This window comes from Eriocheir sinensis, chromosome 12 (assembly GCF_024679095.1).
Source record: "Eriocheir sinensis breed Jianghai 21 chromosome 12, ASM2467909v1, whole genome shotgun sequence".
Lineage (NCBI taxonomy): Eukaryota > Metazoa > Arthropoda > Malacostraca > Decapoda > Varunidae > Eriocheir > Eriocheir sinensis.
In genome coordinates, this window is record NC_066520.1 from 18,290,279 (window position 1) to 18,303,397 (window position 13,119).

General features: G+C 43.0%; 1 protein-coding gene across 3 annotated transcripts in view; it reads left to right on the forward strand.

Annotated features, from left to right (window-relative positions):
- LOC126997530 (uncharacterized) overlaps positions 1–13,119 on the forward strand; it is a 134,349-nt gene that overhangs the window by 94,199 nt on the left and 27,031 nt on the right. For all 3 annotated transcript variants that reach the window (XM_050858674.1, XM_050858676.1, XM_050858675.1), the window contains one exon: positions 3,747–3,956. In XM_050858674.1, the coding sequence (XP_050714631.1) occupies positions 3,857–3,956 (100 nt within the window). In that variant the 5' untranslated portion in view covers positions 3,747–3,856. The remainder of the gene's footprint in view (positions 1–3,746; positions 3,957–13,119) is intronic.

Genomic DNA, 13,119 nt, shown 5'->3' on the forward strand with positions numbered 1-13,119 from the left:
ATTCATTCATGTTGCTGTATTTTTCGTTTAAATTTGGCTTTGGTCGTGTCCCTGCAACACACACACACACACACACACACACACACACACACACACACACACACACACACACACACACACACACACACACACACACACACACACACACACACACACACACACACACATCTTCCCCCATTTCCACCTCAAAACTCACGTCTCTCTTCTTTCTCTTCTTCTAACCACGCGCGTTTTTAAATCATTCATTCTCTCATTATATCAAAAGCTTTCATGACGTATTGCTTGGTGCGCACTGCCATCCCTTTGACTCTCCATCGGTCGTGCATACGTGTATCCATTACCCCTTTGCCGCCACGAAAAATAATGACTTCTGTGACCGTACATATTGCCTTCTCCGTGTATTTTCTGATGCTTATTGATCCGTCGGCAAGGGGGAGATAAACCGTGCGTCTGTGCTATTCCCCGAACTGCCGGAACTCGAGAAGAAAGGAAAACAGGGAGGTAATTTGAGTTCATCGTGCCCCGTTAGCCTTGTTTTGTAACGCTGGACGCCTGGGCTGCCGCGTACAATGAAAGGTCTCGGAGTGATACAGGTACAAAGAAGGGAACGTGTAATAGTCTTGTGCAGAAGACTCACAGACGGTAAACAGGAGGAATAGATAACTAGACAGACTGGTAGACAGATAGGGAGGTAGATAGAGATAGATAGTCAGAGATATATAGATAGACAGAGAGAGAGGGAGGTGGAGTTTAGGCCAACATACAGATACAAGGAGACAAATAAATAGACAGATTGACCAACAGACGTGAACAATGGAGAGGGAACGCAATTGTCGCTGTCCGATTAATACGTTAACAGATGCAGACTCAAATCTCGACCATATTGTTATGATGAGGAAGTGGAGGAAGGGAACTGAACAAGGATACCGAGGATAGTCTTAATAATGTAGTAATCAGGTTGAAGGATAGAGATGGAGAGAGAGATTGGAAAAAGTCAAACCTTTTCAAATGATATCTAATGCATTTTTTTTATAAGGTCCAGATTGAGAGTCGTGTTGATGTATCTTAGCTGTGTTCTCTGTTGATGTTTCTTGCTGTGTATGTTCCTGTAGACAGCTTACTCGCTTCTGTCTGTCAAGTTCCATGTCTCATCCTATTAGACGAGTATGGAAAGAATGAGAGTTGTGTTGATGTATCTTAGCTGTGTTTTATGTTGATGTTTCTTGCTGTGTATGTTCCTGTAGATAGCTTACTCGTTTCTGCCTGTCAAGTTCCATGTCTCAATCCTATTAGACGAGTATTAAAATTTATCTTCCTGAATGAAGGATTTAATTATTTAGTTCGTTTTTTATCAGTTAATAACGAAAAGGGAATCCAATTTTACGTTCCTTTGATATTTTGTCTCTATTTGAATTGGAAATATAGGTAATGCAAAATATAGCTCTCCATCCAGTGAAAATCCAGGTGTTGTAATTAAGAGCTAGTTGTCCTTCATTAAAGACTCATAAATACCTTGACGTACCTTGAAGCATTATGGAAAGAGCAGACAGAGGATGGACTCGTATCACAAACCAACGAACGCACTCTCTGATATATCTTCTTTTTGCACCTATATTTATTTGGTACATCGAGTGCTTCCTCTCTGACGAATGTTGCTGTATTTTTCGTTTAAATTTGGCGTGGGTCGTGTGCCTGCAACACACACACACACACACACACACACACACACACACACACACACACACACACACACACACACACACACACACACACTCCGGTAGCTCAATCGGTTAGAGCGCCGCGCTCCAAGGCTTCACTGAAAAACTAGGCGGCGGCTCGAGCCCCGCTCAGGCCGGATTCTTTCCGTTGACTAGGAGTGTTTACTGTCCCCCCTGGAGCAAGGGGGATGGGGAGGGTGTTGTGTGAGGTCCTGGTGAAAGCGAGTCCAACTCGTGATCAGGCCATGGTGAATTACACACAAGAAAAGGCTGGATAAATGTAGATCTGGAGACGGGACTATTAGAGCTTAGCTCGGACCCGGTAGACTACAAATTGGTAAATACAAATAGATTAATACACACACACACACACACACACACACACACACACACACACACACACACACACACACACACACACACACACACACACACACACACACACACACACACACACACACACACACACACACACACACACACACACACACACACACACACACACACACACACACTTGGAGGTCTTATTGATTTTCCGGCTTGGGTTTCATTATAGTTCTAAGTTCACTGGAAGCTCTCCTGAAAATAGTTTCCAGGTAGGGCTACAGAGAACTGAACACTATCTTTTCTTACCAGGCTAGTGCTGAAACCTTTCTTTTCTAAAATTACGAGGCATGTGTCTTTAATTAAGGATACCATTAGATATTTTTAAAGGGAACTGGACAGACGTGTTTTGTGTTTAACCTCTTCATTTATATAAACCATCAACCGGAAAAAAATAATAATAACCACCATTGCAGATATAATTGTCTAGTATATGAGGTGAATTAGCTATACCGGCATAGTTGTATTTCAGTACTGTACTCCTCCCTTTGAATTATATATACGTTCATTAACATAAAACACTATAATGCCTCCTGTAAGGATATCAGCCACTAAGTTATCATATATAGTTACTCTTTTGCCTAGAGATCTTTCCGCACTACTCACTCCGACGAAAATGGTTTATGGATTTATGTCTTATGTGTACTTACTTTTTTTCCATGTGCGTGCGCTCTGAACTTATAAGAGGCACGAGAATTTTAAACGTCTTTGTGCTTGATATATCGCCCTTTAGTGAAGCAGAAGTTCATCATAAGATATTTTTTGCATTAAATCACCGTCCTAAGCACCACTAACTCTCGGTTTCTCGCGGCTCACGGTCATCCATGTCCATCATCCAGGCAAGACCCACAAAAGTTAACGCGTGGCCCTCCAGTCGATATGTGGTCATACCTTGTAATCAGCAGCGGAATCTTATACGTGTTAGTCCTTGATGGATCTCTCTTTAATCAAGCAACGTCCAGTCCAGTCCAGTCCAGTCCAGTCCAGTGGTAGGCGTTGGATTGCTCTTGTAACGGCTTTCGCATCACAAGATAATTTTTTGCTTTAATTCACTCTCCTAAACATCGCTAATAGTCAGTTTCTTGCGGCTCACGGTCATCCTTGTCCATCATCTAAGGAAAACCCACTATTTTCCGTAATGTCTGTAATGTCTTTTAGTGACAGTCCCTAGGGATAGATAACCAAGGAGTCTGTGATATAAGGTAGAAATGAGTCAGAAAAGAGTAGGATCTTGCGTGGGGCTGCAATCGATGTGAGGTGGTGTATGCAATCCTTAGAAGAAAGTAAGAACACGCGAGGTGCTCCAGTCGATGTGTGATGGTGAATGGAATCCTTAGAAGAAAGTAAGAACACGCGAGGTGCTCCAGTCGATGTGTGATGGTGAATGGAATCCTTAGAAGAAAGTAAGAACACGCGAGGTGCTCCAGTCGATGTGTGGTGGTGAATGGAATCCTAATACGTAATATCCCAACTTTATGAGCGAGCGTTGGCGTCATCCCTGTCTGAGATAAGCAGTTGAATCGACAAACTTTAGAAATAAGAAGCGAAATTAAAACTTGACCCTCTTATTTCATATTAGCAAGGTCTTAGGAAGTTATAGTTTGGAAGACAGCTTTACAAACTCTCCTTTCTCCTTCCCTGCAGGTGGGAGTGGAGGCGTCACTGCTAGCATTGTGTCGCCGCCACCTCGGGCTATGCTGCTACAGTGCCCGACGAGCCGCGCACTGCTTTAGCGTTCCTGTGGCACTGCTGGAATGTGGGTCGGCGTGGCAGTGACGGCGAGCCTGGTGCTGCTGGCCCGCGGTACCTCCGGGAACTATCTCGTGCCGGCCCCGAGGGATGATGACCGATGGGGTGAGTATTGTATTGTGTCCAGCTGCGTGTGTGTGTGTGTGTGTGTGTGTGTGTGTGTGTGTGTGGTGTGTGTGATAAGATAATAAAAGGTGGCCGTGTTGGATATTTCTGTGTTTGATAAGACTGCCTTTTAGTTGTGGAATTCTCTGTTATAAGGAAATGTAGGGCCTGCCTGACCTACTTTCCGCTGGGTGTAGATGAGTCTCCGTGATGCAGTAAGGCCGAGTAAAGTGCAGCATGTGTGTTAGGTTGAATCGTACGTGCCAAGAAACTGCAGCCTTTGAAGTGTGGAGAATCACCTTTTTTTTCGTGTTTCGGTGGAGATTATTGAGCTATGGAAAGGTAACTGTTTCTTTCTACGGAGTTTGCTGTCCCTTGTTGGCGGCTCTTATCACATGCGGCGCTTGCGATGTGGCGGTCAAGAGCAGTAACATGAAAAATAACTGATGATGATGTTTGATGTAAGATAAGGAATGATAAGTGACTGCAATAATAATAATAATAATAATAATAATAATAATAATAATAATAATAATAATAATAATAATAATAATAATAATAATAATAATAATAATAATAATAATAATAATAATAATAATAATAATAATAATAATAATAATAATAATGATAATGATGCTAATACTAATAATAATGTCGGTAATAATATCCATCGTAATGCAATACAACAGCGCTCGGTTATTTATCGTTATGTATTCAAATGTAATGACGAAAGACCGGTGAAATTATACATTTATTATTTGCCTCGCTGAAAATAAAATGTTGCTAATTAAATGATGTAAAAATATGCCTGGGAAATGTCACAACCGTACGATGTAATCTATCACCAACCAGACGCAGGGGGCAGGTCAAGCGAGCATCCACAGCAGAGAGGAATCGAGACCTACATTCAAACACTCTACGAAGCCCTGAAAAGACAAGTAGCATCGCGGCTTTAAGATAATAGGAAAGAAGAGTGTGAGAAACCTTCATGTCTTTGAGCTGGGTCCTTAAACGTCTTATCAGTGGCGGCCAAGAGTGACGGGTAACCAAGGAGCGTGAGATGTGAGGTGGACGAGATTTTTTTTTTTTTTTTACAGCAAAGGAGACAGCACAAGGGCACAAAAAAAAAAGGAAACGACGATAAAAAAAAAGCCCGCTACTCGCTTCTCCTGTAAAGAGTCCGAAGAGGTGGCCGAAAGAGCAGTCAATTACGTGAGAAGAGGTGCTCTGATACGAGATTTAGAAAAGTAATATTGCGTCTTTACTTGAAATGTGAAAGAAAAAACATGAGAAACCTTGATATCTCTTTGCTGGGTCCGTTATGTCTTATCACTGACGGTTCACAGGGATAGATAACCAAGAAGCCAGTAATATAAGGTAGACAAAAGATAAAAGATTAGTAGCTCGTCTTTAGAAGAGTAATATTGAGTCTTTACTTGAAATGTGAAAGAAAAAACATGAGAAACCTTGATATCTCTTTGCTGGGTCCGTTATGTCTTATCACTGACGGTTCACAGGGATAGATAACCAAGAAGCCAGTAATATAAGGTAGACGAGAGATAAAAGATTAGTAGTCCGTCTTTAGAAGAGTAATATTGAGTCTTTACTTGAAATGTGAAAGAAAAAAACATGGAAAACCTTGATATCTCTTTGCTGGGTCCGTTATGTCTTATCAATGACGGTTCGCAGGGATAGATAACCAAGAAGCTAGTAATTTAAGGTAGACTAGAGATAAAAGATTAGTAGCTCGTCTTTAGAAGAGTAATATTGAGTCTTTACATGAAAAGTGAAAGAAAAAAACATGGAAAACCTTGATATCTTTTTGCTGGGTCCATTGTCTTATCAGTGACGGTTCGCAGGGATAGATAACCAAGAAGCCAGTAATATAAGGTAGACTAGAGATAAAAGATTAGCACCTCGTCTTTAATTAGATAGGGAAGAGTATGAAAAACCTTGATATCTTGGTGCTGAGTCCGTACATATCTTTTACTGACGGACCACAGGAATAGATAACCAGAGACTTTGTGATGTAAGGTGGAAATAAGTTAGAAGAGTATTAGTTTGTCTGTAATTAACTAGAAAAGAGCATGAAAAACCTTGATATCTTGGTGCTGAGTCCGTACATATCTTTTACCGACGGTCCAAAGGAATAGATAACCAAAGACTTTGTGATTTGAGATGGAAATAAGTTAGAAGAGTAGAAGTTTGTCTTTAATTAACTAGAGCATGATAAACCCTGCTGTCTCTTAGCTGTATCCGTTATGTCTTATTATTGATGGTCCACAGGAAGAGATAACCAAGGAGTCTGTGACATGAGGTGGGAATAATTTAGAAGAATGAGTAAAAACATGAATGACGTGAAGGGGGTTAGAAAAAGGAATAACTGTATGCGAGTAGCGGGCTTTTTTTTATTATTTTTTCCTTTTTGTGCCCTTGAGCTGTCTCCTTTGTTGTAAAAAAATAAGACAAGTGTGGGATCTATATTTTAAGAGCCTGTGTGACGTTAAAAGCTTAGAAGAGGTATTAAGAACATGTGTGACGTGAATAGGGAGTTAGAAGATGGAGTAAAAACATAATGTGACGTGGATAGGATGTGCTGATCATCATAAATAAATAGAATAAATAAAATAGAAGAAAGAAAAAGTTACTTGAATAAAAACTCTGGAAGGAAAGACAAAGAGTTCAGAAGACTAAAACGCAAGTGCAAAATCAGCGAAAAGTATGTCAAGTGAAAAGTGAAGAAGAAATTTAAAGTTGACGCACGAGAACATTGACACTGAATGAACAGAAAAGGAAATCCAGGAGACGTTGCAAAGGCATATCCCGGGACCACACCTGATCTGATCTGCTGGTGGGGCGAGTCATCCGACACTGCATCATCCACAAGCTCCTTCCTCCCACTGGGCCTTCTGCGTGTGGCTGTACCTGATCTACCTGGCTCGTTCACCTCTGTTAGTCACCGGGATGTACACCTGTTGAGGCTTAACCCCTTGACTGCGGATTTCATACAAGAAGACATCACCAAGCTACAGGAGTGGAACAAAAAGTGGCTGCTACAATTCAATGAAGAAAAATGTAAAGTCCTGCACCTTGGGAGGAGATATCCAGCAAACCAATACCATACGGGAAACACTCCACTATCCACCACAGAGGCAGAGAAAGACCTAGGAGTGTATGTTACCCGGCCACCAGTGAAGGCGAAATCCATGCCAATCGCAACGGACGGGTTAATGGGTAAAAAATCAGTGTATTATCTATTTACCCGTTTCGATGATATTAAATCACAAAAATGTACTGGCATCACAAAGGCCTTACAATCCTTTAGCGCGCTCTGTCCAAAAAACACGAAACGATACAAAAACAAACAGAACGGGCCGTGTGTTGGAGTTATAAAAGAGTAAAATGATTCAATTGTCCGCTCGTCGAGGTATGAAATATTCGCTAACTTTTTTTTTTTCGTGCTCTTTGTTAACAGTAAATGGTCGAACCTTTGATTTTTAACTGATTGGTGCTGCGTTGTGAGAGAACATTTTGCAGCAGGTGAATTAGTTAGCGTATTAAGCGGATTTGGTGCTGCTGCATTTTTTCTGGCAATACTTTATCCCTGTTGTAGATGAACCGTATGTGTGTTTTAAATATATGCTCAGGTGAAACTAGAGTAAAATGGAGCACGGATGTTTTATTTCTCGAGAGCACGACCGACAAACGATTTCCGAGAAGCCGTGTCTCTTTTGTTTGTTCTTTCTTTCTAAGCAGCGAGTAGCGGGCTTTTTTTTATTATTGTTTCCTTGTTTGTGTGCCCGTGAGCTGTCTTCTTTGTTGTAAAAAAAAAAAAAGCACCATAATTGTGTATAACCCCCCCAAAAAAAAAAAACGGGTCTGGATATTGAGAGACTTTATCAAATGTTTTAAAATCCAAGGCTCATAAACAGAAGAATAATTGACGCAGCAAACTGGTCCGCATCCCTGGAAGAAAAATGCTTAAGAGGTAATCGTGTTAATATTAGGTGCTGTATAACTTGTTCAGCCTACGTTGCGCCGTTTATGTATCGTCGACTATGGGAAAAACAGATTGGTGTGACTATTTTAGCGTTGGCTCCCGCTTTGCCATAGTCCCAACACCTATGTCTGTCTATAGGTAACATATGAGAGGAAGAAATAGGTGTTGAGACTGGCAGAGCGGAGGGGAGGAAAGGACCCGCGGGAGCCAACGCCAAATCGGTCTCGCCAACCCGGTTTCATTATCGTGGCTGCCTAAAACCACCTCTGAAGGACCTCTTGGCGGGTGTTTGGCGGCTCGGGGGTGCAAGAAAAGAGTGTCGGCCTGTGTTTGCTGGTGTCAACACGCGGCTCGTCCGAGGGGAAATAGGATGTTTGCTGCGTGCAGGCTCGGCCCCAGCAACACAGGCGCGTCCCCTCGCCCCCTAGCTGTGGGTCGGGGTCTCGTCCGCCCGTCTGCCGAGAGAGGAAATTAATTAGAGGAACCCGAGGAATGCATCTTGCTATTCAGCGCCCCCGGCCAGACGTATATGTGCAGGTGGCCGTATTTTGCGTAGCGGTGACTCATTAAACTTTGTCTGTTCGTGTTATCACCAGCGGTGTTGGTTAAAGTTTCAATTATATTCTATCGACGGAAGGATTGCGTCTCGGTATACAAATGGAAAGAGAAATTCAAAGCCCGGTGAATCTTCGTCACTTCGCAATATTAAACTCTACCTCTTTATACTGACACATACACACAGACATACGCTCACTGATGTATATATATTTATTTGTCTAATTATTAATATTACCATTTTCCCTGCTCACCTAATGTATTTCCGCCTCTTCCGCCTCCCGTGACGCCTCTCCTCTCTCATATATATAATTATTCTCTCCTTCTGCCTCTCGCCCCTCCTTCCATCTTCCTTTCTCCCCGATTCTGTGCCGCGGCGTCTGAGGGAATGACCTAGAAAGCGAATGAGAGAGAGAGAGAGAGAGAGAGAGAGAGAGAGAGAGAGAGAGAGAGAGAGAGAGAGTTTAATTTTATACATTTTTATTCACTTCTGTGGTTCAAGAATGTTTTTGTCCTTTCTCTTTACTCTCTCTCTCTCTCTCTCTCTCTCTCTCTCTCTCTTAAAACACACACACACACACACACACACACACACACACACACACACACACTCAGCGGCGGGTAGTAAGGTAAGTTAGCCGCCATATTGATCTCGGCGGGGGGGTTTCATGAATTTTTGCTCTCCCTTTAGTAACTCGGACCAGTGAATCCCCCAGGACGAGGTGGGAGGAGGAGAAGGACACTTACCTACTCAAAAGGGAGCTGTGGGGTGAAGGGGGAGAGATGGCAGGCTGGTGGATAGTTTGATGGTCCGTTTTATGTGGTTAGGTGCTTCAGATAGTAGCGTGAGATGAGGATTGAGAGAGAGTGGGGGTGAAGGCTGAGAGATGGCAGGCTGGTGGATGGTTTGACGGTACGTGTTCTGTAGTTAGGTGCCTCAGACAGTAGCGTGACACGTGGCTTCAGAGAGGAAAGTGATGTTTAGTCAAGGATGCTGCAAGTTGAAGGAAGTCTGAGGGTGTCAATATGAATGTTATTTTAGGACATTCATCTCTGAGGCTTTGAAGGCTCGTAAGATCCTCCCTCTCCGAAAATAAAATAATGGAATTCGGAAATAAGGAGAGAAAGTTCGCTGCATAATTTTTTTAGTCTGGAGGAAAAAATGGTCCTGCCAATAAAAACACCGGCCACTCTCAGCCCGGCGGCAGGATGGTGGTCAAGGAAGAGTGGCCGCGTCTTCCCCTCACGAAGGCCTCGACCACCAGCCCATGATGAAGGTGTTTCAATAAGCCTCCCACATTTGTAAGCCACTAAAGAGGTGATGGTGTGAGACGGGTAAACGCTCCGCTGGCGAGGGCGAGAGAGCCAGGAGGAGGAAGAGAAAACCCGCCTCAAAACAGGAGCCGTGACGTGAGCCCCCGCGGCCCTGCGTCCCCGGCCAGGTGCTCGGCGGCGCTGGCGGCATTATGTGGCTCATGTTGCGGCTCTCGGGGGAAGGTGATGTTTTCTTAATTCCGGTTTCAGACAAGGCAGCGTTTTGTTTTCACGGCTATTTTTACATAACCTTTTTGGAGTTATGCAAATGTGAGATGCAGTAAGATATTTTTTGGAGCCTGGAGAAGACGCTGGGAAGGGTTATGCACGAGGCGCATCAACGTGTGTTCTCTCCATGTAGACACTTATTCTCATCACTATAATTAGTCTGTTCACTTAAGTCTGACCCAAGCTGACAACATGAACCTGAGCGTGTTCGTAAGCACAGTGCAGATTAGCAGAAAGTGCTGCGTGAGATAAACACAAACAGAGGTTAAAGAAAACTTGGAAGCCACAGCAGTAGCCAATCAGCACTCAGCTTGCAAACACGCTTAGGATTATGTTGTCAGCTTGGGTCGAACTGAGGTGAACATACTATAGTTTTTGGTCTCAACCCGATGCAAATTCTAGGAAGTCAGAGGTTGTGAGACGAGGAAATATTCCAGCCAACATATTAAATTGATCAAGCAAGCGAACATCAAACAAATTTCCTCCCTAATACGACACTAAGCGCGAAGGTAAACTCATCAAGGTGAAAAATAATTACTTTAGGCCTAACATGAAAATTTCGAAAACCTTAGATGTCGTCCCTTAATCAGCAGACGCTACACGTGAATATCCTCTCCGTTTGAAGCCTTGCGTCGTCCCTCGTCAGCGAAACGGCGCCGAACACGAGTAGCCGAATGGCCTCACGCTGCGTCCCCGTCAGGAGGAGGAGGGTGCAGGGCGGGAGGGGCGGACAGTGTAATCCCGTAATCCGGCGCGGCTCTTCGCTGGCTCGGGTCACCTCACTGGAAATGCAACAAAGGGCATAAACTCTTCCGGCGCAGCCCTCGTTGGGGACGCCGAGGAAGGCCTGGCTGCTCTAACTTGTTTATGGCCCCTAAGCTCTTCGTGCCTTGCCTGGACATGTTTTAGGCTGTTAGGAAATATGTGTGTTCTCGGAGACTCGGGCAATGAATGTGTCTTTTCAGTGTAAGGGGGACAGACATTAAGGGGGCCATGCTTACAGGTGCGACATCTGCTCACCTTAATTTTGAGTAGTTCACGTGATATCTAAGAGAGAAATTTGTGGATTTTTTCCTTTTTTTCATTTTTTCTCATTTTTTTTTTATAGTGTTTGGTAATAGGAAATGAAGGTTTTGATATTTAAGGTAGAAACTGGTTGATATGATAGTGATTGGTAATAGAAAATGGAGGTACTAATATTTTAAGATAGAAACCATGGAGAATGTTTGCGAGAAAAACTGGTGAGTGTTCAGTTATACAAAATGAAGGTATTGATATTAAGATAGAAATTTGTGATATAGTAGTGTTTGGTAAGAGAAAACGAAGCTATGGAAATTTATCAGCAGGAAAATGTGACTGACCTCAAACAAAACTATTTATAAGATCAAGAAAGGAGAAAAAAAAAAAGTTGGGAAATCATGTACTTCAAATGTCATAATTATTTCAGAAAGTGCACTAAAAAACAAAAAAAATATTCGCGTATATAAAAAGGTAAAAGTGTAGCTCTGTTTCCCTTGGCGCAATATTCAGTTTCCTGCTCCAAAATATTTAAAAAACGTGCCTCACAATTTAACGTACGGAGCATAATAAAATATAAACAGCGAAAATAACGAGTAAACGAAAGCGTGAAAAATGTTTGAGGGCAATTTTTCGATAAGCCGCGTCCCGTCCTTCCGTGAGTGTTTGCTTTGCCATTAACACCGACTGACTGACACGCCACTCAGCCCTTCGTCTTGGGCCCTGCAGGAACCTTCGTCTTGGAGGGGGGGGGGGAGGAACCTCAGGAGAATGGTAAGACTTTTTTTACTTCCCGGCGCCGTACCTTTTTTTTTTTTTGTGTGTGTGTGTGTGTGTGTGTGTGTGTGAATGTTTAGTGCAGGGAGGTATTTGGGGGTGTCTATCTTTTTTTTGTGTGTTTGTTTTTTGTTTTTGTTTTTAGTTGTATTTTTTTTTGTTTGTCAAGAGGTTCGCGTTCCTCTCTGTTTTATTTTTTATTTTTTTATTATATTATGTTTGTAACTGTGTGTGTCTGCATCCTTTTTCCTTTTTCCGTTTCCTTTTGTCGTTGTCTGTCGGTTTGACTCTTTTTTTTTTAAGTGCGTCTGTGTTTCACTGTGTCCGTCTGTTAATCTGTCTGTCTTTCTGTCCATCTGTCTTCTTGCCGGCCTGTCTCTATCTGTTTCAAACGCGCGGGCGCAGCATACATACACATATACACACACACACACACACACACACACACACACACACACACACACACACACGTCGCGTTAAAGAAACAGAGCCATTTGGGTGAGTCTCCACCTCCACCTCGGGGCATAAAACTCTTGAGTGCTTAGAAGAAGGAAGGAAAGTTGCCTCTGTAGTGAACCCGGAGAACTCAGCTGGGAATAGCAAAGAGCAGCGGGGTGAAAGGAGGTCAGGAGGGGCGGGAGGTGAGGCTATGAAGACTGTAAGCCACTCAAGGAGACATTGAGGAGAGGGCGAGAAGGGTCATGCAAGCTAAAGGAGGATTCGAACCGTTCTCTTTCCCTGACATTCACTTGAGGACTCTAACTCTGTTCTCTCCCTTTAAAGGCATCCCAGTAAACCACTCAGGGAGACATTGAAGGGAGAGGGAGATGGGTCATGCAAGCTAAAGGAGGATTTCGCACTGTTTTTCTCTTTCCCGGACATTCATTTGAGGATTCTAACTCTGTTCTCTCCCTCTGAATGCATCTACGGTCGTCCTCATGTCCCACTAAATGATACTGAAGAGAGAGAACGAGAACTAAAGGAGGATTTTCGAGCTGTCTTTCTCTTTCCCTGACATTCACTTGAGGCTTTTAACTCTGCTCTCTTCCTCTAAAATCTAAATCCATCTCCTGTCTTCCTACGATATCTAGTGAGTGATTCTTGTTGGTATGTTCATATGAAGTGTTGAAGAGTCTCCGTTTTATATCCATCACGTGTACCGTACCGTATTTTACCTTTTTCTGTCTTTGAAACCGTAATTATATGTCTACTTTGTACCCCCAAAAGGATGCCTATGAGTGCATCTTGTTTGGTATGTCCACGGAGCGTGCT